Below are 26,554 nucleotides of genomic sequence, written 5' to 3'. Positions count from 1 at the left end.
GTTGTGGTTTGTGACTGTAAGGTTATCGGTTTGCTTAAAATAATACTTGTATGCTGGCATTAAATATCTATAGTGAACATGTTATTGAGTAATCTACCGACTAAAAACAACAAATACCATTCTCATAATGAGTCGCAAATAAATAAACCACTATGGATATTCGGAATTGTAACGAAAAGTTAAACACTATACACGAAACTGGCAATATAGCCCAAACTACGACAAAACAGCATAACGGTTTCCGTTTTATACTAAATTTATTTGTTTTTTTAATTCCCAAAAACGTTAATTGGGTTATATTTTGCCTGTTACAAGTTAAATACTATACAAATCTGTAGAGTGTAGACCATGCATCTTAGGCAAGTGGGAAGAGTTACATCTGTCCTTCTACCACATGCAAATATTGTGTGTTATTTTCCAGTTGCTAAAAGGTTCACGTCCCCTGTGTTAAATTTAGTTAACCAACTGCTATTTTCAACTATGCCTGCACAGAAGAAACCATTTTCTCGCCTTCCTTCGACTGTTGTACCAGTCAACTACAATCTTTGGTTAAAACCGTGCCTTAAAAATTTTGTGTTTGAGGGGAAACAGCAGATTGATGTGAAGGTTTGTATGCAATTGTCACTTTCAAAATTGTTAGGTTATTTTTATATCTTTTTTTTTACCCAACATGAAGCTCACTTTTGTTTTATCTTTTCTCAGGTTAATGAAGCAACAAACAATATCGTGCTCAATTGTTTGGACATCAAAATTGCTTCAGCCAGCTTTACAGCAGAAGGAAAGTCTGCAATAGCTTCTTCGGACATTTCGTTTCAAGTAGAGAATGAAAAAGTGGTCATCCAATTTCCAAGTGACCTACCCATAGGTAAAAGCACAAAAATGCGATATTCTATTATTTGCCTAGCCCTATACCTTTTAAATAATCAATCATTTTTTGTTTGTTTTGGAGCATAATTTTACCAAATTTTTACCTTGTCTGTTTTATTATCACCAGGCAATGGTGTGTTAGACATGAACTTTACTGGAGAACTCAACAACAAAATGAAAGGATTCTACAGAAGCAAGTATGTGGTGTAATTCGGAGGGATTAAAGCGCCAACAGTTTATAAATCCTAACACTCTCGTTACCTCAGCATACAATAAAAAATAAATTAGATTTATTCATTAGTTAATAGTTATCATACTTGACTTTTTTATTAACATGGTAGCTGTAAACCCAGTTGTCTAGTCCTGCATGCATACTTTTTTTATGAATTTTAATGGTTATTCATATGACACCAATGAGCATGAGCAACAATATTTTCTTTAGGTACGTTAGTGGAAATGGTGAGGAAAAGTTCGCTGCTGTTACTCAGTTTGAAGCAACAGATGCAAGGAGATGTTTCCCTTGTTGGGATGAACCAGCAATGAAAGCAACATTTGATACAACACTGGTAGTGCCTAAAGACCTGGTCGCACTTTCAAACATGGTAAAAATATAGAAAATAACTTAAAATTAATATATATTTATATTTATTGTTTTTTTTTTTGTGGGGGGGTGGATTTATAATGACATAAATTTACACAAAACTGAAATAAGGAATTTTGTGAGATATAACCAAATTTATTTAGTGTATTTTTAATCAAGTGTTAGTTTCCCGTTTTTGCTATAAATCTAAAGAAACGTACAACATAATTCAACAGCATTTTATAATATGTAACATTCTTGATTTACAGAATGTAATTGATGAAAGTGTGTACAGCGAAGACAACACTTTGAAAGTGATGAAATATGCACAGACACCAATTATGTCAACATATCTGCTTGCTTTTGTAGTAGGTATGGAATTTGTTAATCAGTTTACCACTATGTTCACCAAATAATATACGCTGAATTTTTTTATAGGTTATCAGTTATCACTGTCTAATTATTGAAATCTCAAACAAATTATTACTTTTATAGTAGAGTGGGGAAAGACGGGACACCTTTAGCACATAATATTCAAATATCCTAAGTTCTAACCGTATTTTAAACAATAAACATCGGTCTATGGAAGTCGCAAGGTTTTGGTTTTATATTTCTTTGAACGTTCTTTGTTTACTACCAAATGGAAAAAGATAATAGAACAAAAGGTGTCCTGGACTTCTGTCTTCCCCACCCTACCATAGATCTTTAAATATTAAATTTTCATCACGAAATGTAGCAATTTTCAAAATAGAAAAAAATCTATTGTTTTTGCTTAAGCAACTTCTTGTGCAATTAGGTCAGTAGCATCTGCAGTTTTAATTACTTCAAATATCCCATTTTGCAGGTGAATTTGATTATGTTGAAGACCAAACAAGCAATGGTGTAAAAGTGAGGGTATATACCCCTGTTGGTAAATCTGCACAGGTGTGTACAAATACTGTGTATCGTATATAAACTTCTGCACACCATTAGGAATTAAATATTGTAAATAATATGTGTTTTTGGCCCACAAACATTTTCATGGCTGCCTGAAATTAATTTTGTAGACTTTCAAAATCACATTGAAAATGTCTCCTTTTCTTGTAAAGAAAATTCAAATGCTGTTTTTTTTAGGGTAAATTTGCGCTCGAAGTAGCAACAAAAGCTCTTCCTTTCTACAAAGATTATTTCGGGATCCCTTACCCACTTGCAAAGATGGATTTAATTGCTATCGCTGATTTCTGTGCAGGGGCAATGGAGAACTGGGGCCTGGTAACTTATCGGTAGGTGATTAATACCATGTGCCTGGTATGTGTAAAGTTAGGGACTAGGGTACATAAGACCAATTTTTGCCATAATTTTTTTTAATGTGGTGACATTATATGCTGCTAAATTTTCATCCAAACAAGCAGAGCCAAAGTATTTTGTAGAGGACTTTGTTTGATACTATTTTTAAACCTGAACATAAAAATTTTGTGAAAAAGTTATAAAATATAATATCTATATATAATTGTTTTACATATTAATACATGTTTATGAAACATGAATGTAATGCAGTGAAACAGCTCTCTTAATCGACGAGACGAGTTCCTCCGCTCATACTCGCCAGTGGGTGGCACTGGTGGTATCCCATGAACTTGCTCACCAATGGTTCGGGAACTTGGTCACAATGGTGAGCAGTTGGTACTTTGGCATGAAAGGATGTCTAGAATTAAAAAAAAAATGCTTTTATTTTTTTTAGTTACCTGAAATCACGGTTTAGGATTTCTTTTTTACTTAAACCAAAAATATTCATCCTAATTGGAGATGCACTTTATTTTCTGCATGAAAGCATAACCCTAAGCTTAGGGATGCACATTACAGAATTTCGAATCCGTGTATTCGAATCCAATTACGGGACTCGGTATTCTGTTTAATGACGTCATCATTCATCATCACTTCAACTAAACTAACATTTTTTTAATTTGTAATAATTTAAAAAAAAAAGATTCTTGTGTTTGTGGGACTTTCAAGAGAAAACGTTTTGCAGCGTCTTTTTAAAGGTTGCTATACGTTTCGGCTTGGTCTTTTGGCTTGATACATTTTTTTTTATACATACAAAAAGATTCAAAATTCTAGATTCGAAAAGGATATCCTAGAATACCTAATTATTCTGTAATGTACATTCCTACCTAAGCTATGGGTAAAGCTGTTCTGTGTTAAAAAGGCTGCTGTCTATTGTGCTAACATGCAACATACACCACCTTAAATAATACAACTGTATCTAGGAATGGTGGACACACTTGTGGTTGAACGAAGGTTTTGCTTCCTTCATGGAATACCTGGCAACAGATCACTGCCACCCGAAGTTTGATATTTGGACCCAGTTTGTGACTCATGATCTTGTCAGGTGGAATGTTTTACTTTTCATAGAATATTTATTTATTTAATAAAAATTCTAGGACCGATCGCGTGCTACCAACTTTAAGACCCATGGCGTGCTGCGCTGCGGGACCTCACCCACATAGAATGGTTAATACCTATACTCACTGGTGTTGGTGTATAGTTAATATATATATACTTGCTTAGTAGGTAGACAAACAAAATTTCCAAATTTCCAAATTTAAAAGCATTGTCGCTTGGAGAAAAAAATCCCAATTCCTAGATGTCATTATTTCTGCACTGTTAGTAATAGTAAAGCTTATTTTGCTTTCATGATTGTCCGATTTGTATTTATTGCTTGCGTAGTTTTGTTTATTACTCTTATAAATACAACTAAAGAGGACATAAAATGTTAGTTCACAAATTATTAAATTACATACCAGAAGAAAAAGCATTAAAGTAATGTAACCTAATTTTACTCAATAAGAAACAGCAGCAAGGTATTTTTTAATAATTTGTGTTAATAACCAAAACTTTTGGTTAGACTTGTTAAAGCTTTGTTGCCCAAAGTAAAATTTTACAATTTCTTTGGGGTGTATAAAACAAAACACAGTAAAATTTAACAATTTCTCTTTTATTGCAGAGCCATGGACTTAGACTCTTTGGACAACAGTCATCCCATTGAGATACCTGTAGGTCACCCAGATGAAGTGGATGAGATCTTCGATGCGATCTCATACAGCAAAGGAGCATCTGTCATCCGGATGTTGCACAACTGGATTGGAGACGAGGTTTTTAAAATTGTTTTCTTAATTTTGATACCAATGTGTGGTGGCGTAGCCAGTGGGGGTTTTGGGGGTCGCACTCCCCATTTAAAAACTTTTTTGTTTTTTTAATTTTTTTAACACCTCAAAAATTTTAACACCTCCTTTTCCCCCCTTTTTTTGGGCTGCGCCACCGCCAATGTGTGTTTATTGCTGCGGAAATTAAGTCTTTATTTGTCAAATGAATCTGTCTTCAGTGTAACAAACTTTATATGGTGTGCGTCAGTATAATAACATTTTACTGAAAGACAACTTTTATGCATATTTGTTCTGCTGGTGCAATTGTTTTGATTTATGGACCAATTTCTGTTTCACTTCAATGTCTATCAATGCCTAAAGGTTTTTACACTCAGAGTTTCAGAAAAGGCATGAATGTTTACTTAAAGAAACATGCTTACAAGAACGCATTTACTGAAGACTTGTGGGCAGCACTCGGAGATGCAAGCGGTAAACCAGTACAGCAGGTATTTTTTTCGGAATTTCAAATCCCCATTTTTCAAGTTTTTAGGCATTTAACCTATTTTAATTAGGGTATAGACTGGCTGGCTTACTTTCCTAAAATATGGCTTCATTTTGCCGGACACAAAGTGTGTAAAACAGAACACCTGTGTTATAACAACTGTCATAGCCTTGCTATGGAAGGATAAATAAGTTCTGTGCGTATGTGTTCTTGGACGAAACACTTAACAGTACTTTTTCCTACCCAGTAGTCACATACACAGAACACCCATGATATAACGACTGTCTTTGCCCTGCCACACATGCATAAACAAGTTCTATTCTATGTGAGTCGGGTCCTACAGCGTGGGACCCCCTGAGTCCGGGTATTTAGGCTAGGATTGGCGCATTACCCCAACATATTCTATGCGGGTGAGGTCCCACAGCAAGGCACTTCATGGGTCTTGGGATTTAGACCAGGATTGTCCCATTACCCAAAATAAACAAGTTACATTTATTCATTCCTACCAAGGTTATGACAACCTGGACCAAACAAATGGGTTACCCTGTCTTGAATGTTGAAGTTAAAGAAAGAACCGACAACAGCATCACTTTATCGCTCTCACAGAGCAAGTTTAGAGCCAACAGCATGTCAGCCAACACTGGTAAGTCTCTAAAGTATGTTCACATAAGTGACATAAATGTAAATTATGGGGTGTTCTGTTATGCTGTGAGTATATTTGTAAAATTAACTGCAACTTTAAAAAGTAAAAAAAATAGTAGTAGTAGGAAAACTAAAGTAAGTCTTTACGTTTGGTAACCAAAATAGGATGAAACTGCATGTTTTGCACATTAATATGTTAAAATTTCTGAAGGTAAATGTAAACTATTGTCTATATAACTATTTTTTCATATATATTATCCACTAAACTGACCAGACATCTTAAAAAATCAAACGTAGTTTTTTTTTTTTTTCGAAATTTTTATTTTTTTCTTGTAGATGACAGTGCCTCCTTGTGGTCGATCCCGGTATCTTTTTCCACATCCTCCTCCCCCAAAGAGCCGGTGAAGAGCATTCTGTTTGACTCTCAAACCACTGAAGTGAAGATCGATGGCGTAGCAAGAGACGCGTAAGTAGCGTTAAAAAAATAACATCAATCAAACGTCTTTTTTTTTAATTTCGCACAATTTATTAAAAGAATGAATAATTTTTCTAAAACTTCGGTGGTACCTTAAGATCACATTAGATAACATCGTTTCTATTAATAGTTTAATACACAAATTGCTACCAGTCTATGGGAGTCGTGAGGATACAATTTTATAATTCTTTGAACGTTTTTTTACTACTAAATGAGACAAAAAATAGAATGAAAAGTTTTCCATCTTCCCCCACTCTACAATACATTCCAGTGACATTTGCCGTTTAAATAAATTCCCACCAATTTCCACAGTTGGGTGAAGCTGAACCCGGGAACCTACGGTTTCTATCGTGTCCGGTACAGTTCCGATCTCCTTACTGCACTCCTACCAGCAGTGCGTGATCGTACTTTACCAGCACGAGATAGGCTTGGTCTTCAAAATGATCTTTTTGCCCTGGTATGTCGCAAATTTACATGTTTTATTTAGTATAATGCTATTTTTGTCATAACTTAATAGAGTCTTGACAGTAGTGGACGAAATTAACATATAATAAAATTAGCGTTTTTATACCAAAAAACGATTTATGTATTCCTTAATTGAATATATATTTATTTGACTGGTATACCCTACCTTTTAACCGTATAGGTGCAAAATCACAAAACGATTGTATTGGCAATGCATGATACTCTAATTGAATTGTATCAACATTTTAAAATTAGCTGCAACACTATGTTGTTTGATAATTATTGTGTCTTGTCACTCTTGTACATAGCTAATATATATACACTACTTTTAACTAATTATTTTTTTTACAAAAGAACTGCAAAACGCGATTAAATTTTAAAATGTACAATTCACATTTTATCGTTTAGTTAAAACATTTAGGTAAACATCCCGGATTGTACATCACATTTTATCATTGACATCACATTTTAATATGGAGCGTTTACCTAAACTAAATGATAAAATGTAATGTAAATGTTAAAATACGATGTACAATCCGGAGCGTTTACCTAAATGTTTTAACTAAATGATAAAATGTGATACCGTTACATTGCTTCATTCAAACTCAGATTAGTTTTCGTATACGCACTACTACTAATTTTCAAATTCTCAGGCATCTTCAGGTGTAGCGCCTACCACCGACTTCCTAAAGGCGCTTGCCGCTTACGAGAATGAGACCGACTTCACTGTATGGAGTGACGTGGATGGCAAGATAGGCACACTGTTTTCATTGCTGTGGAACAACGACGAAGCTCATGGCAACTTTAAGAAGTTCACACTTAAACTTATGAAGCGTACAGCTGATAACATGGGTTGGGAAGCAAAGGACGGTGAAGGTAATTACGTATAAATATGAATAAATGTAACTTGCTTTATTTTCTGGCCGGCAACGACGGTCGCTATATCATAAGGCATACATAAATGAATGTAATTAGCTTTATTTTTTGCGTGGGGCGGGGCAACGACAGTCGCTATAACACGGGTGCTCTGTTTCATACACCTTGTGCCAGCGTGGTTTAAATAACATTATAGTGGTCTAATGAATTCATTTGTAATTTTTTTAATCTGGTTGTTTTAACTATTATTGTTCGAACTGTTAATTAAGGAACGTAATATTAATCACCCACAAAGTAACATACCTGGTAACTCGTAAGCTGGCACGAGGTGTATGAAACAAAACACCGGTGTTATAACGACTGTCGTTTTCTGGCCACGTGAGAGTAAAGCAAATTACATTCATCCATATATGCCCCATTTTATAACGAATGTCGCTGCCGCCACGCGAGGATAAATCAAATTACATTCATTTATCATTCATTTTGTACTAGGTCACTTGGAAAGCTTACTACGAAGCCTTGTTATACGACGTATGGGCGAATGCGGATGTACAAACACTATCACTGAATCTGCTAAACGACTTTCAAGCCACGTACGTATTTCACAATACATTTAACACTTTATGCGGATATGTGTTAACTAAACCAGTTAAAGTAATATTTATAAACTGCTTTGTAATACAGGGTGTTATGTAAATTCACGTAATTGACCACGTTGCGTAACATTGGTTTATTTTGGTTCGCGCAATAATTACGTCACGCGTAATAATATTTTCGAATCCCCAGCTGGACAAATCGTGTTGCCTTCACGCCGATCTACGCGCTCCTGTGTACGGCAACGTTCTTTCCCATGGTGGTAAAAAAGACCTGGAAACACTGTTAACGGTACGAGTTGGAAAACACTGTAAAAGTTGTTGTTTTTTATGTATAAGTAAATAATGCGCTGTTTCTTTGCATGGTCGTTTGTTTTCGTCGATACATACTGTTTCATTTGGCACAACGCATTTATTTTGTTGTTTGTTACATATAACATATTTTTGTTACTTTTTAAACAAATAGCGAAAATTCCCCATTTTTTGTTAATATAAAACACAACGCATTTTTGTTACTTTAAAAACAGATAATTTAAGTTTTTGTGTTTAAAAAAACATAACGTTCACTGATGACTGTACGATTCTGTGGCGTTTAATAAATGTAATCATATTCCTACAGCTCCACAAAGAAACCGATCTCCACGAGGAACGAAACCGCATCGAACGTTGTCTTGGTTCAGCCAAGGACCCGACTCTTATTAAAGAAGTTTTAGACTTCGCTATGTCGGTAAGCTTCTTGTTTGGGGGTATTGGCATAAAACTAAGGACCTATGGCGTACAGCGCTACAGGAGCCCGCCCATATATAATAGAAGGCATTTGTAGGATGGCAACGAAAAATGGTGTTTTTGTATAGTAGGGTGGGGAAGGTGGGACACATCTTTATTCGATTTTCTCGTCCCATTTGATAGTAAACAAAGAACATTTAAGGAATTATAAAAAAAAACGTATCCTTACGATTCTCATGAACCGCTGTTAATTGTTTAAATCACGGTCAAGATATTTGGATATTTCGTGCTAAAGGTTTCCCATCTTCCCCCACTCTACTATATATAAGTTACGATGTGTCACTTATTTTTTATCTCTTTGAATACGGTACAAATTAGGATAAAGGAATTAGTAGCAAAACGACAGTCGTTAAAATAAGTGCACTGTAGAACTGTTATTCTAGTGTCTTTTACTTACGGTTAGCGACTGTCTAACTACAATCACTTTACATGATATAAATGCACGACCATAGACGTACAGTTTGAGGTATGACCAAAATACCATTATTTCTAATTACAGTGTGCCTTTGATGAATGCATATTTGCCCTTATTTAATTACAAGTTTCTTTAGGACCGAGTGCGTTCAAACGATCGTATCTTCGTTATCGGTTCGGTTGCTACTAAACACAAGGTGGGCCGAGATCTTGCATGGAAATACACTAAAGATAACTGGGACACACTACATGAAATGTACAAGGGGATGTTTCTAATCTCACGCCTGGTTAAGGTATCGTCTCAAATCGTAATATTTATCAATCTCGATTTTTTTACATATCTTTTCAACGGCTAATCTGGTATGAAAAAACACGTAGTATATTTCCGACGTATCATCTGCCACCCAGCAAGAATTAAAGTTTACCACACTATGTTTTCATACCAAATGAGCCGTTGAAAAGTTATTTACATTATGCCTGGTAGCAGAAGTAACAAAATACTCGTTTATTGGCCACACCCACCGTTTATATTGCATCACAACCAATTTCGAAATATGTTTTGTTTATAGTTAATGGAAATTATTTTTATATGCATTTTATGTACCCTGTGTTAGGTGTCTAACCATTTTAATGCAAGGTATAGTATTGCGGGGTAAAATGGGATGCCGTTAGCACCTGAAACTGTATTTTCTGATCTGTTTTTTTAACATTTAACAACGTACTTTAAAGAGTCGTATGGTAAGTAAATATTCTTTGTTTGATGCCAAATAGAACAAAAAAATTAAAACATGTCCCATCTTACCCCAACCTACTATATATATTAATAAATATATGTTGTTAAAATTGTCACTGATCAATTGTATCCGACAGAACACGACAGAGAACTTTGGAACCGAGGAAATGGCCAAAGACGTTGAAGTAAGTCCACTTGGAAAAATTGTTTGTTTTTTTTAAGCATTTCCACTTAAAAGTTTTTTTTTAAGTAACCGCCATTTTGGATTTACGTTTTGACGCACTTAACACGCAAAATGATTGCGTCGCGTTGTCTTTGGCCCGCTGGCGTTTGCACCAACGTAATTATACGTTCCTGTAATACCACGACTGCGGTTCCCCTTTATGCGGTTGACTGTATATGGTTGCTTCGGTTTGTTGATGTAAAACTTAGCTTTTTTACCGTTTATTTTTAAAATAAAGGAATTTTTAGACGGTGATTTATAATTAAAATTATTTGTTGAAAAAAAATTCAAATGTTTAAAAAACGTTTTTTTACCCTTTTTCCTTTTTTGAGTATTTTAGGAAATAATGCGGTTGTAACTTTTAGGTAGTTTTTCAAGTTGATAATACTATTGTGGTGTATAACACTTTTCAGTATTTGTTGATTTTTTCTTGTTTATCTTTACACATAACTTCATTACGTTATCCCAGCGCAACAAAATGTTTGGCATGTAATGAGACAACTTTAAACACTCCTGTACAGCTAAATCCCCAGTAATTACCGTATTGTGACATGTAAACCTAATTTCATGGTTAAATCCGGTAGCACAAAAGTTGAAACGCAAGAAAACATAATTTTGCATGTAACTTTTCAGCCCTACTTTGTCCTCGCGTGCCGGAATACGACATTCATTATATTATAACACAACACGGGTGTCCGTTTCATACACTTCGTGCCCGCTTACGGATTAATTATAATACGGATTTAGGCAATTTATTATAACTTTCATTTTTACTGCAGGACTTCTTTGAGAAAAATCCTGCTATGGCTGCAGAACGCACGGTCCAACAATCTATTGAGCAAATCCGGCAGAAGTCTGACTGGTGGAAACGTGACGGCGAAGCAATTTGCGCTTGGCTTAAAGAAAATACCGCCTAAATCCGGTTCTGGTCGGTTTTATGTCGTAGGGTATTGGCGAATTGTGCAGGTTTAATTATAGAACTGTTTCTGATGATTTTTAAATTATTCGCAGAAGTTCATTTACGTTAAATTAGTTCAGCTCCGATTTTCCATTCCAATTTATAGATGTGTTATATTGCTTGCCCGATTCGTCATGTTAAGTTTTGGTGTTGAACCAGATACAAACGAAGACCAATATGAAAAACAACTAATTTCTGTGGAACACAGACAGCTACAAAAGAATTCCACAAAAAAATCTGCAGTTTTCAATAAGACAGTTTTTTTAGTTTTCAATAAGACAGTTTTTTTTCCTTTAAACAGGTTGGAATTAGTTTAAAAATCTGTAGAAAGTAGATTTGGGTATAGGGAAAGTCTATGTTTTCATTCTATTTAATCGCAACATTAGAAAGCAAAGATTAGTTACAGAATTAATTGTTCACATCGTCACGAATTTTAAGAGCGTTGTTAACCTTCACAGCACAATTAGGAAATATGGGATATTTTTCACTTAAAGTATAAATCTTACCCCACAGTAATATATATTTTAGTTTAGCAAATCCGGGATACAAGATTTGAGTCTCTGATATACAAGTCAATATTCATTTTGTAGATTTATAGTCACTGCGGGTCTCCAAAGCAGGTGCGTGTGTCGAACATACTATGCTTGCAATTCAATTTATTGTGTCCGGTTGGCGTGTGATATCGTGTGTGTTTTAATCCCGTCGTCTCGGTCACACGATATTTAGTAGGGTGGGGGAAGATGGGACACGTTTTTACTGTATTTTCTTATCCCATTTGGTAGCAAACAAAGAACCTTCAAAGAATTATTAAACCGTATCCTCACGACTTCCATAAACTGTTGTTAGTTGTTTAAAACACGATCTGCCTATTTAGATATTATGAGCTAAAGGTGTCCTATCTTCCCCCACCCCACTATAGTACTATTGGGGAAGATGGGACACCTTTAGCACATAATATCCTGATCGTGTTTTAAACAATTAACAACGGCCTAAGGAAGTCGCGAAAATGCTGCTTTATAATTTTTTGAATGTTCTTTGTTTATTACCAAATAAGACCAGAAACTTGACAAAATGTGTCCCATATTCCCCTACCGTACTATATTTTATAGGTCATTCAAAATACCCCACTACAAATTATAAATCCAGATCTAGTTTGCGGTATATACACAACTTATTTTAATGCACAAGTTTGTACTCTGAAGGCTCTAGTTCTAAGTTAAGTAACCTAGTGCTGTAAACGTTTGATGTACGTGTAAAGCGCAGTCAGAGTGGGCATTTGAGGACAGTTAATTTGCGCTAATCCTTTTGTTTATCTTGTTTTAACCTAACCAACTAGAAACCTGGTTTTCCTGAGAGAGAGAACCACCGTTATGGAGGGTAGTCCTATTCCCAACACGGTAGATGGATTACTAGCTCGCTGATTAATTGTAGGGCGGGACAGTGGCGTGTAGAAATAAATCTCTACTTGTTTATTGCTGCGTACGTGTGGGGCGTTGTTTGCACAACTGCGGCGGTGGTCATTAAGGGAGACCGGAATATACGTTACATGCAACGCGACGCGATGGGCCTCGCATGAAGGCCGGTAGCTAAGATTCGCTGTCGTTTTGCCGTCGGCGTCTTGCCAGCAAATCCTGTTGTCCAGTTTCGATCTGGCCTGACAGTTGTAGCTTGTTTTCGGAGCACTGAATATCTAGAAATATAGACATGTGGGGTAAGATTGGACGTGTTTTCAGACTCTTTTCTCACTTCATTGTGCAGTAAACAAAAGTATTGCATCTGCCAGAGCAAAAATCAGAATCGAGTTCAGTTAATTAGCGTGAAAAAAAGGAAGTTGATCGACCCGTTTATTGTTGGTTTAGAGTAGAGAGAATAAAACACCCAATTACAAGTAGCGAGTTTTGCCACTCAAATTTAATTGACAAGGTGCACACTTATTATTTTTAGACTGAATGCAGGGCGAGCGCTTATAAATAGGCACTAAGTAGGGGCAGTTGATTTCATTTGCAAATACCAGCGTATAAATTGCTGCTTCAGAAAAGTTTACCGTTAATTTGAAAATGGAAAATTTGCGTCGAATTTCATGCACTGTCTGCTTCTGTTCTATCTTCACTCTTACGCATGCTTGGGGCGAGGAATACCGCGCTGCAGACGGTTAGTAGCCTATCTTGTGTGTTTTTCTAAAAGAAATTGTTAAACGGAGAAACAATATATCCTTGTGTTTTTATTGGCATGGTTATTGATAAACTGTCCTAAATATTGGAATTTTGTGCAAACAAGGAATTTTAAACGCAAACTTAGAAAAACTATAAAACAAATGTTGCTGGAAAGATGAGTATAAAGTCACGAATTTTGAAAAAGCACAAGTTTATTACATTACGTAGAACAAGATTTAAGAAATTAGAATAAAAGCAACAAAATTTGATAAAATATCAATTTTAATTAAGATTTTTAAGTTTAGTTTTCTAAATCACATGGCGTACTGTCCCTATGTTTATTCTGCCTTTATTTTATATTTACTGTTAACATTAAACATAAACACTTAAACGTTTTGTAAAAGTGTATGAGTAATATGTTCTACCATGTATTAATGCAATCTTTCGTGTAACCATTGAACGCACGTGTGCTAGTATTTTTTCAGAATGACTAAGAAGACTTTTTTCAAAAATCTAATTTGCAGATGCAACGGTTATACCCATTGTCTTGCCAATTGTCGGTGTCGTGATGCTGGCTTGCATTGTCGGATGCTGTGTGCAGGGGAGGGAATGTTCTTGTTTTAAGAAGGACGACGATAAAGATGATCCGAAAAAGAAAGGTATGTCGGCAATAACATGTGTTAGGGTGGGATAAGATGGGATATTTTTCATTCTATTTTATGGCAATATGTTTCTAAAATCGGTCACACGCCCCAAGCATTGTACACACTGATTAGTGACTTACCAGTTAGTTTTTAATTGGTTTAATCTCTGAGCTTTAACTCTTTAATAAATACATTGATACAATATATATAGTAGGGTTCGAAACGATGGGACACTTTTGTACTTCATTTTTTCGTTCTATTGGATAGTAAACAGAAACATTTAAAGAATTAGAAGAACGTATTTTTACGACTTCCATAGACCGTTGTTAATTGTTTAACACGGTCAGGATGTTTAATATATTGTTTTCGTGCTAAAGGTTTTCCATCTTACCCCAAAGCCTTATTCGTTTGTACACAGTTAACTTATTGAAACAACCTGATTTCCGAAATTTGTTCAGAGCTGGAAGGAAACACTCTTGGCAGACAGCAGCGGGTTTCAGATTTTGTGTTGGAAAACGAAAAAAGCGCCTACAGCTCCAAGTCCAGTACTTCCTCATACAGGTACCTTACATAAGTAAACAAGGTATATGTTTCGTTTGTTTCTACCTTGCATAACGTGCCATGAACCACCCTAATTTGCAACGTTACATAAGAATCTAATTTAGTGTTACATAAAAAATCCATATATTTTTATTCGTTGACGTGGACAACTGTAGCGAGCTATAATTATTAATTAAACAGTTGTTCACCTTTTTTTAATTAGAAGCCCAATTTAAATAGCTTGGCAACTAGCTATGCCAGTCTATCGCACCAGCAAAAAAACTCCTAAGTGATTATATTGCGTTCAAAAATAAAAACAAGTATTTTGTAAACGAACAGTAAACCTGTAATTGTAGCGGTTGTAAATGCTATAGAGCCGTAACATGTCCTAACAAAAAAATAGCAAAACCAATGTTGCTAATAATTTTCAGAATAGGAAGCATATATAAAGGCTTTATTTTTTGCCAATGAAAAATCTTATGTAGGTCTCCTCCTAAATCGATACACGGAAACCCCTTTTGATTCCTACATTATATGTGGGTGGGGTCCCTCAGCCTGGCACGCCATGGGTCCTAGGATTTAAGCCAGGATTGGCCCAACCCCATTACCCCCAAAAACGTATATATTTGTACATTTCGTAAGACTTCTTTGGTTTTAATGTTTTTAAACGTTCAGAGTCGGTCAGCTGCCTGGTTACAGCACAGGAGCAGCCAGAATTTCAAGTTGTAACCCCAATACTAATAATCATGGACGAGGTGCAAGATCTTCAACTCCGTATGGTAATTTAGTTTTACGTTTACAGCACAGGTTTTAAAATATGGTAGGGTGGGAGAAGACGGGACACCTTTAGCACATAATATCCAAATACCCTGATCGTGTTTTAATCAATTAACAACGGTCTATGTGGGTCGCTATATAGGATAAGGTTTTATAGTTCTTTAAATGTTCTTTGTTTACCTCCTAAATGAAACGAAAAATTGTCCTATCTCCCCCACCCTACTATAGTAAGTTTCTGATCGTGTTTTAAACAATTAAAAACGAATTTTGGAATCGCGGGGATATAATATATAACTCTGTAAATGATATTTGTTATTATTTGTGAGAATGAAAACATTTTCCACCTATACCACACCCTGCTATAACATAACATAGAGGGTTATTTAAAGCTTATTTTAATGTAGAATGATTAAATGAGTTATTTCCCTGTGTATTGCATCGCCCATGGTTTAGTTATTTTTGTTTTATAATTTTTTTGTTATTCAGGACTCCCCAACAACTACAAAGTTGCTCCTCATAAGACTCGGTCAGCGTCAGGTACGTATATGTATATAGTAGGGTTGGGGAAGATGGGACACCTTTAGCACATAATATCCAAACATCCTGGTCATGTTTTAAACAATGATAACAACGGTCTATAGGGGTCGTGAGAATAGGTTTTATAATTGTTTAAACGTTCTTTGTTTACTATCAAAGGGGTCGAGAAAATACAATAAAAAGGTGTCTCATCTTCCCCCATCCTATACTCTAATACGGTTGGCTAAGATGAAACATGTTTCTTTTCTGTTTTTCTCTCTCATTTGGTATAAATCAAAGAATTACAGAATTATAACCGTAACCCAACAACTCTAAAGTGTGTTGTTAATTGTTTAAAAATTGTCTGGAAGTTGGTATATAGTTGTTAGCGCGGATCCCATCTTACCATACAATAAGTGAAATATAACATCGACTATTATACCGCAATTCTGTGTTATAACCTTCCTTTTTACTTAATAGTTTCCAGCCACCCGCAGTACAGCCGCATGCAGCAGCAGAGAGCAAACAACTTTTAGACGAGTTTGACTGCTATTAAATTAGCATTTCTATCTTCGCTGCGATTCAAGGTTGCACATTGGACTGTCGATTTTGACTGCACTTCTTATTTAACACATTTTTTGACTACGAAATTATACAAAGCTTTCAATAAAGGCATACCGGCCGGGAAAAATCTTCAAATGTAAATAGAACTGAAGAACCAACAACGCATTCAAGCTTTCTTCCCCCCTTTTAAACAATGTTGATATATATAATATTTGAAAACTATAACACATGGTGTTCTACCACATAATGACAACTTTGGACAAGCAAAAATGGTTTCGTTACGAATTTTCCTTTTCCATTTCGCCTTCAACTGTGCATAATGTATATATATATATTTATATATATCTAATTGAATAACAAGTTTTATCAATTTTTCGACACGACGCTCATTTAATTGTACATATGATCTATTTTTAGAGATTTTATCAAACAAAGTTACTCAAATCTCGTATATATATGCTGTAATTGTTGCACAAACTAGTCAGTGTTTAAATACGTAACAATGCAAGCTTTATTCTGGAGAGATAATGTCACTCAAATGCTGCGATGGCTTATGTGAAACAAGTTTGTGTGCTGGTTATTTTTTCCCTTTCTAATTTAGTTTGTACAGTAATGACATTTCTAATATGGGAAGGTTACCATTACCTCATTATACTATAATATTTCAGCATATATTGTCGGTAAATTTTACGAGTGATGTTATATGCAAGTGCAGAATGCTTTTGTTTGTCAACTTTTCCGACCGCGTATTTGTACGCTATGCCCTGAAGGGGCTCACGAAGTTACACAACTGCGACGGATTTTACGAGTTCGAGTCGCATGTTGGCCTTCCTGGAGTAATTAGTGATCTCATACTTTCTCTTACGCAGTTTTTCTCTGTTTAGAAAGCGCAGTTATCTCGAAGAATTTGGCAGAGGTGCAATTCTGCCGCCGGGGGTTAGAACATAATACTATTTTTTGAGGGTGCTGCTTGATATCTCTTAACATATCATTTAGACAGCGGTTAATGAATTTAACTTGTAGCGTTGCAATTTAAAGTTGATCTCTATTGTGGAATTTTGCGTAGTTGGTCCTATAGTAACAGTTTAGTATACACAAAAACTTTATTGATAGACAAAGAGCCAAGTTCTCAAACTAAGTTTGTAAAGAAATAATGTACCTTTTTTTGCCATTTGAAGACTTCAATTATAAGAAGTTACTGGTAGTCACACTAATTCATTTAAAAATCGAAAAGTCAGTATTACCATACAGAGTCCGAAATCAGAGATTCGTATTTTTCTTTTTAATTTAACTTATTAAGAAAGCTTGTAGCCAATAAAGTAAATCGGAGTAAGTACCATAAAGGCATCAGAAAAAAGTTGAATCGGAATTTATCTGTAAATTCGTTGTTATGAGTCAGACCCCGTTTAAATACAACGTAGCCCACTTAAAAGCTCTGTTTACTAAAACTTATTCATCGTTGGTGTTATGTTGCGTAAAATTTCTCCCACCCCACCAATGTACTGCAACTACAAACAAATATAGCTTGGAAGATCCTATGGCGATAGTTTATATTTCGTATCCTTAAATAAAACGGGCCTTACGGGTGCCACCATTATCATACAACTTGTGCGTGTAAACATATCGCTTGGTAAACCACTTAAATAAGCGCAAGCAATCCAATCTCGCTATGAAAATACACATGACCAAGCAATGGACCTGTTCGCGATAATAATCATATAGTTCTTTTCTCTTATGTATAGCAGGGTATAGGGGAAAGACGGGACACCTTTAGCATATGATAACTAAGTATCCCGATCGTTTTTAAAACAATTAACAACGGTCTATAGGAATCGAGAGGATACACCGGTTTTATAATTCGCAGAATTTTCGCTATTTACCAAATGGGACAAAAATACAGAATGAAAAGTTATTTCCCGATCCCACTATATAGGTATCTTTTTATAAGCATGGTAGCTAAAAAAATATGGTCAAACTTTTAACGTTTGCGCTGTGTACAAAAAAACATAATGTGTAAAACATCCAACCAACTTCGTGATAACAAAATAATTGAGGGATTTTAGGGCGTGGTTCGTTTTCTGTTTATTTGTGATTCACCAAACTAATCTAAATATGGAAACTCAAGCCACATTTTTGCAAATTATTTTCATTATGCCAGAATTTCTCTCCTTCGGTGTCAATGGTGTTCGCCTTAACGCGCCTTTGGTATATATAGGTATAAACAACTTGTTCTCGCATATCATGGCGTTGCATTGTATGTAGTGGAGCGGGGGAAGATGGGACACCTTAAGCTCATTTTATAATAGTTTGATCGTGTTTTAAACAATTACAACATTCTATGGAAGTCGTGAGGGTACGCTTTAATAATTCTTTGTTTAGCACCAAAAGGGATGAGAAAATAGGATAAAAAGGTGTCCCATCTCCCCCCACCCTACTATATATATAAGGTATGTTAATTCCGAAGTCTTTGTTTCGCTAGTTTAAACAAATGTTGGTTCTTCTGTGGCCGCTGTTATGATGTTTGTACCAATGCGGTTAAATAATCCTAACACGCATTCAACAAAGTGTTATTCCACCCCGCGTCTGCGGTTTTCGGTGGCACTTCTTGGAAAAATGAGTGTAACACAAAAAAGTTGTTTACGTTAAATATGAGAACTTCTATTTTAACTGAATATAAAAACTAAAATTGGCAGATTGTAGTTGCGACATGGTAAACCTTAACCACCACACGGAGCGCTAAGAGAAACCCGCTGCAAAAAGGTCAGCAGACTTACAGCCAGTTTACTTTGGATCCGAGGAACCGCTTATCAAAGCAAGAAGGCGTTTTGACATATTTTTGTTGTCACCCGACCGCTGGTACTCAGATGTGTCGCTGGGTTCGCGGTCAGACTATGGTCTCAGGCCAGCGACATCTGGCTTAATAAGCCGTGTAAGGTGCGCCTCGCCTTAACACCGGACGCACAGCGACAGCCCGCGGCGATTCATCCTTAGCTCACTTCCCGCCCTAGAGAAGGAAATTTTAACAGTCGTCTCCGCAATAGGTCGAAACCTGTAACCATCGCGTTTGATTTACGAAAAACAATATCTTCTCGTCACCGCGGACTCACCTTTATAATTAGATGCTGCTGATAGTGAAGTTACGTTCGCCCTTGGTAAAATGGAAGGTGCTATTTAGACAGCTTTTGTGGCAGAATAAAACGTGATAATATAATAGCGTCCAGAACAAGATTTCTAGGCTCGTTATTGTTCGTACACCGATAGATGCGGGTCCTTTGAGCAATGAAAGCTGTAGATCGTATTAGTAATTAGAACATAAAAGGTAGTATTAAAGAACCGATAACTTTGGTAATTACTCAAACCTGAATTGCGCCTTATCGACGTGCTGTAGTACTTGTCTAAACATTTACTTTAAGCAGGTGTACAGGCTTACAGAGAAATTTCTCATTTTTAGGTGTAGAAACGCGAAAGGCGTATTTTCAACTGCGAACTCTAAAGAAAATATGTATGCCTAATGGATCCCAAACTTGAGTGCAATCAACGAAGCGTTGTATAATGCAATGTTGGTATCATGTTGTTTATACTGTACTGGATGATACGAAGTTCACGACATAACCACCAAGATCGTATATCAGGAGGAAAATTTCCGGCCTTGTTATTTGTCGCTCTCCTCGTCTCTCTCGCCGCATATACAAATGGATATGAAGGTTGGTATGTTTATGTACATTCTTACACATTCTGACTCTGAGTTAAAAGATATGGCGCCCAAAATGAATGTGTTTTTTTGAATTATAGTAGGGTGGGGGGAGATGGGACACTTTTAACACAACAAATCCAAATATACTGATTATGTTTGAAACAATTAACAACGGTCCAGTATGGAAGTCGTAAGGATATAGTTTTATAATTCTTTGAATGTCCTTTGTTTACTACCAAATGGTATGAGTAAATAGAGTTAAAAAGTGACCCATCTTCCCCCATCCTACTATATATTAAAACAATTATACTTTTTCATCCTATATGTTTAGTCAGTGAACATTTAGTAAAGTGAAAAAGTTCTTCAGCGTAAATCTGTAGCATCGCATGTGCCCATTTAGTTGTGTTTATTTTCGTTGTTACTTTAAATTTGTGGTAATATTTTGGTGGTTTAAACCGCTTGCTTAACCCGCCAGATTTGCTCGTATAGCCGTATATACGTCATAGGTTAATCGGCATCATCTTTTGCTGGTTTAGGTAGCTTGGAACTTGGCGTGACGTCAGCAATTTATCAGCAACATAATTTTAATGCAGACTCCGTCATTATCGTCCGACACTGCGTTGGCAGAATTAACTCTGACGTCAATTCGACTATTATTATTATCAATATAATCTGTCCAGTTTTACAAGATATATAGCGAGTTTTCGCGGTCGAAGAAACAAAAACTTAAAACGGTAGTTATAAAGAGTTCATAACATGATATATACGGTAATATGTTCCTGAAACTGATTGCACTATCCAAACATTAAATACACTTATTTGGTAACTTGCCAGTAAAGTTTTAAAATACCTGTAATTTTAAATTACTCTTTAATGAATACATTAATGCGATATATAGTAGAGTTGGGGAAGATAGAACACCTTTTCATTTCATTTTCTTGTCCCATTTGGTAGAAAACCACGACTTCCATAGACCGTTGTTAATTGTTCAAAATACTAACAGGATATTTAAATACTATCTGCGAAAGCTGTCCCATATTACCCCGCAGCGCTACAATTTTATTCGCCCACATTGTACAAAAAAAACAAACGACTCAAATCGCACCAAATTAAAGCCAGAATACAATTTCATTTTCACCTAAGTTGTTGACATCACGTTCAATCGTAAATTTCAGCCAAGAAGGCACGAATTAGTTTTAAAATAGTTTTTGGTGAGATATCCCATTCCTGTTGGTGCGTCAGACACCACAGCACATTCTATAGCGTTCGGGACTAGAAAGAATTTGATCACCGCGATAATTTTCGAAAATAAATCACCAACCAACGCTTATGTAATAACGAAAAACATCGTATTTATACGGAGAATACGAAGTGAATTATAAATTTTAATCGACTTTATTTAAAACATAATTAGGGTGAATCACGCTTATGCAACGAATAAAAACACCGTATATCCGTATATATATAGTAAAAAACAAAATACTTGTTTATATATTACAAATTTTAGTCGACTATATATAGCAGTAGGGTGGGGGGGGAGATCGTATTTTAAACAATTAACAACGGTTGATATGGGAGTCGTGAGGATATAGTTTTATAACTCTTTGAATGTTTCTTGTTTACTACTAAATGGGACAAAAAATAGAGTTAAAATGTGTTCCATCTTCCTCAACCCTATACTGTAAAACATTGTAAGGGTGAATTAACGACCAAACATCGGCTTATAAATATTTCTGTAAACAAACGGATAAATATCGTATTAAAATATTTATTTCAAAATTGCTAAAATACCGCCACAAGCAGTGATGAATTGTTTTGCGGAGGTACTTCGCCTCGTATTGAAATAATAACGTGGGCCTTGGAATTACAGTAAACGAATGGCTGGCGGCTTTAATTTCTGACAGGTTACACCCAGCATTGAGCTTCAATTAAAACGAAAACTTGGAGCACAGGAGTTAAGTAGCAGTGTGTGCAAGAAATGAAACGTTGTAATATGGTGGAGTCATTATTGTGGTTTACTGTTTAAGTAGAAATAAAGTGTTGGCGAAAGGTTTGCTGACATTGCTTTTGCTTCGTACTTGCGTGTCACGACAGCGGCCTACATAATACCCCTATTGATAAACTGCATTTGCCCCGAGCAGTAATGCGCGGATGGATCCAAGAAAGCGCAAAAGCTATGCACACCACGTTAGCAAGCGACGGAAGCGATCTATGACAAGATTGCTCGTCCTAGCCGAACTGCGGCCATGCCTGCTTGTTTACACAAAATAGGATCGCGATTTCTGACATCGCTCAGAGAGAGTTATAGCAACGGTGCGGTTGTGAGATGCAATATTCAAACGCACGCCGAAATACGTAAACCTCGAGACATCGTTTACTCGTACATGTTTCACCTAGTCTTAAGTGTGAACATCTATAGATCATTCATCTTTGTAAACGCCGCGTGAACGTTTGTTTAGGTTGCTATATACGGGCATTTATGATTTGACTTAAATCGATTTTGTGTGACGCGACTTGTTTTTAGCTGATAACTTACTCTAATCCCATATATAACGTTTTTACCCAAAATTGGTTATTTACTAACAGTTTTTTCCTGAATCTAATAACGATTGCATTTCCATTTTAGCTATTATACTGTCGTCTAAGTGTTTTTTAATCTTAAACTGTTCTGTATGCTTCTCCAGGGGAGGGGGGTATCTTACACAGCAACCATCTACACGCAAAACAAATTGCGACAAGAAGAGTAAACACACTATTTATGAACAATATTAATGTAAAACAAGGTGAAAAAAACTACCAGAAAACGTACGCTGAATTCACAAAGTTCAGAAAAAGTTTATCAAGGAATAATGCTCAAGATACCAAGACTTTGGAACTTCTGTTTAGGCACCGGAGACAGCGGCGAGGAACCAGAGAGCTGCCTTTCGAAATTTCTGAAGGTAACGCGTGATTTGCTATTCAAAATCTAGTACTCATATATAGTAGGGTGGAGGAAGATGGGACAATTTTTCATTCTATTTTCTCGTCTCATTTGGTTAAAAACAAAGCACATTCAAAGAAGTATAAAACCGTGTCCTATAACGACATCCATAAACTGTTGATGTTAACTGTTTAAAACAGAATCAAGATATTAGGAAAATATGCGTTAAAACTGTCTTGTCTTCCCTTGCCCTGTATATAAGTATTCGAATTTCACATTTTTTTTTACATCAACATTTTACATCAACAGGTGATTCAGGTGTTGCTGGGAATAGCTTTGCGAACAGATTCCCCTCTCCGTCTGAAGGTAATCAGGCTTCGACTTCAACATTTCCTCCTCGAGATTTTATTCGAGAGCCTTTACTACCGCCGGTTGAATATCCTTACGGGCCTAATACCAACATGAGCGGTACAATGGACTCTTTTAATCATAGCTCTCGATATAACTTCTTATCTATATGGAATATCTCACGACCTACCGACTTGTCACCGCCCCTTATACCAGAAGGTGGGGCAGAAAACCGACAGATTCCAGAGATGACTAACCAGAATAAACAAAATCAGATTGAAACTTTTTCTCCGAGTGAATTTAGTTTCGGATCATCTGGCAACGGTTGGTCAGAAAATATTGGAATCTCTGAGGGAAACGGAGATTCTAGTACGCGGTTCCCACCTTGGGCTCCACGCACACAGTACCCACCTCATTTCACTACTTTGCCTGGATACCCAATCACAACGCCCGTACCTGTAACTGATAACGACGTATTTACTTATACCCCACAAAATAGCACAGAACCAGGAATTCCTGGACTTTCATCAGACACTCCCTCGACTCCTATTCCTGTTACTTCTCCAGACATCACGACAGCTTCTGCCACCGTGGCAGCATCAACTGGTGCAGAGGCGACGCCTGCTTTAAATGAAAATTACACAACAGCATTTCACTTCTTAGAAGGGCCCAACAACAACATCAACAACTACTGCTATTATGCCTGAACAAAGTACAACAAAGGCTACGACCAATCCACCTACTTCAGCAACAACAATAAAACGACCCAGCACTACACATGAAATTATTGTACAAACCTCAACCGTTCCTTTACAAACTACCAATCGCACTATGACCCTGGAGTATTTAGGAATAGGTTCAACAACAAATATTTCAGAATCTTACAATGCTACCACTGAGGTACCGTTCCCCAGTCATATTCATACAGCTAAAAATGATGATGTTCGTTACAATTGGGACCGGTCAGTGGACAGAACTCGCAAACTGGCCCTTGCCATTGCGATCCCTGTTGTCCTGCTATTGTTCGTGATATTAATAGCCATAGCCTGGGTTACTGTATTTGAAGTTCGCTGGAACCAAAGAAGGGTCGACGTAGAGGTAAGTGCTATGCGATCTCTGTAATACAGAACTATAAATTAGAAATACAGAGTTATACGAGTGTATAGTATTGTGGCGTGAGATGGGGTACTGTAAGCACCCAAATTTTGTATTTCCTGATCATGTATTTACCAATTACCAACGCGGTTTAAACGTCGTAAGGATGCGGGTATATTTATTTCTCTAAATATTTTTTGCTTACCAACAAATGGGACAAGAAAATAAGATAAAAACCACCCACTTTAGCCTACTATGTTTTATAAAAAGCTGAACTCATAGCTTTATAAAGCTACTGTGCGTATCACAAAGCCTATATAGCCTACCAGGGGTGTTGTATACTTATGTATAGCGTCTAAATCTTCGTTTACATTCAGGCTTCGGGTAATACAAATCAAACTGGGGGTCGAACGTCAGCATCATCTGAATATTCCTCCCCTGAAGTTATTCATGTTCCAAAACGAAATGGACACAACACGCCTGAGGCTTGGGCAAATGGCATACACCAAGAACGAGTTGTGTCATAGCGGTTTTAGTAATTTGGGGAATTTTATAGGAGCTTGAGCCTTAAAATGCTGCCAAACTTCTAGAGTTTAGTTGTTGATTTCGGCGAGGTATTAGTGCTGTCTCTGTCCTATTGTTACCTACAAATCAATTTGAGAGAGCAGAACACCGATTTTATCAGCACTTCAGCAACGTGATTGGAACTTTTATTGTACCTGGTTGTAACCACTGGAATTCTGCTTTAATTGCAATCGCGTTGCTGTCGACTGCAGCCGCTGACAAGAGAGCATTGATACCAATGTGTTTCGCCCTATGCAACAAAGCACTGTCCAACGTTTAACTTTGTACTTATAATCATGTTTGGCAGTTACAATTTAGTACTTACTTAGCTTTTTGCTAAAGCCTTAACCGTGTGTCAGAATCATTTATTACTATTTCTACTTATCTAAAGTATATCGGCAACATTGAACTCGTGTTAACGTACTTATCGTTCGTAAATACAACTGCAGATATATTGTTAAATTATACTGACGCAGGATTATATCCACAGCTTGTTGTAGATCGTACCATTAACAAATTTTGTTGACAGCTACAAAGTTATTCTTTTTTTTAAAGTTTTGCAAGTTTTATACACAAAAACTTTGTTTAAAATTTTGTACATTTCTTTTTTTTAAAACCTACTTAACTTATTCGTTCCAATCTGTAGCAAGGAGATGCCAAAAAAACATACAAAAAGTCGATTGACGTACACTAAAATAAACAAACCAGTTAAATATTTATGTATATTTACGATGTTATTAAGATCCTATTATTACATATTATTACAGCAAGAACTATTGCATTTTATGTTTCTTTCGTGACACATAATAGTCGCTTGTTCTGCAATAAAGATAAAATTCTAAACCTATTCTCACAAAAGTCAGATTTTATATTTTACTGATCTTGCCTATCCTTGGAAAGTAGGTGCTTTTTGATTAAAGAGTTGTGGCGTGATTTCAGTATGCACAGAAAAGAAAAGGTTCACTTGGCCGAAGTTGCACAAACTAAGAAAAGGGAAATTATAGAAAGCAATGCTCAAAAGTTGTTGATTATTCAAAGAGAAGGTAGTTTTACCTTTAGATTGGTCGACATGTGTCAAAACCCCTTGGTGATGTTAAAGTCTTTAATCATACCATGTGTTGTACACGGACAAAACGCAAACGAACTGGGGATGGGTCAAGCATCCCATCACAGCCTGCTATGTCTTTTGTCACCCCTTTGTATTGGAAGCTATCTATCAGTAGGAAAAAGCAAGACCACATACAGAAGCAAGTACAGTATCCCTGGCTTGCCAGCAGACGACAACTGTACTGGCTGTATGTGTCCATGCTGTGTGGTAAATCAGCTACGCAATGAGTTGAACGAGCAACACCAGGAAGAGGTCCAAATGGAAGCTAAAAAATCAAAACTTCTAACTGGCCAGAGCATGGAACGAGAATAAAATCTCAGTTTCAATTTTGAAATTCGAATATAAAAGTTTGTTGAGACAGAATTGTATCATATTCTTTATAAAGAGTCGTGTTC

General features: G+C 36.2%; 3 protein-coding genes across 3 annotated transcripts; all 3 read left to right on the top strand.

Annotated features, from left to right (window-relative positions):
• Positions 1-372: 372 nt before the first annotated feature.
• On the top strand, positions 373-11,421 carry LOC100183092 (puromycin-sensitive aminopeptidase-like). Its single transcript, XM_009861412.3, has 21 exons — positions 373-606; positions 703-865; positions 995-1,064; positions 1,310-1,469; positions 1,717-1,819; positions 2,292-2,371; positions 2,561-2,709; positions 2,984-3,098; positions 3,694-3,815; positions 4,431-4,578; positions 4,965-5,075; positions 5,582-5,714; positions 6,050-6,179; positions 6,501-6,645; positions 7,307-7,529; positions 8,022-8,122; positions 8,316-8,414; positions 8,742-8,849; positions 9,460-9,615; positions 10,193-10,240; positions 11,058-11,421. Exons 1-21 carry the CDS (start codon positions 481-483, stop codon positions 11,193-11,195), a joined length of 2,628 nt encoding a protein of 875 aa, XP_009859714.1. The 5' UTR covers positions 373-480; the 3' UTR covers positions 11,196-11,421.
• Positions 11,422-12,897: 1,476 nt separating this feature from the next.
• LOC100175220 lies at positions 12,898-17,102 on the top strand. Its single transcript, XM_002124543.4, has 6 exons — positions 12,898-13,387; positions 13,914-14,048; positions 14,492-14,594; positions 15,249-15,352; positions 15,837-15,887; positions 16,347-17,102. Exons 1-6 carry the CDS (start codon positions 13,294-13,296, stop codon positions 16,400-16,402), a joined length of 543 nt encoding a protein of 180 aa, XP_002124579.1. The 5' UTR covers positions 12,898-13,293; the 3' UTR covers positions 16,403-17,102.
• Positions 17,103-19,849: 2,747 nt separating this feature from the next.
• LOC100180738 lies at positions 19,850-25,898 on the top strand. The gene is made up of 4 exons (XM_002129669.4): positions 19,850-20,134; positions 22,809-23,063; positions 23,354-24,490; positions 24,865-25,898. Exons 1-3 carry the CDS (start codon positions 19,999-20,001, stop codon positions 24,097-24,099), a joined length of 1,137 nt encoding a protein of 378 aa, XP_002129705.1. The 5' UTR covers positions 19,850-19,998; the 3' UTR covers positions 24,100-24,490; positions 24,865-25,898.
• The last annotated feature ends 656 nt before the right edge of the window (positions 25,899-26,554 follow it).

This window comes from Ciona intestinalis, chromosome 9 (genome assembly GCF_000224145.3).
Source record: "Ciona intestinalis chromosome 9, KH, whole genome shotgun sequence".
Classification (NCBI taxonomy): Eukaryota; Metazoa; Chordata; class Ascidiacea; order Phlebobranchia; family Cionidae; genus Ciona; species Ciona intestinalis.
The sequence above is the reverse complement of the archived record's forward strand: the minus strand, read 5'-3'. Positions and strand labels throughout refer to the sequence as shown.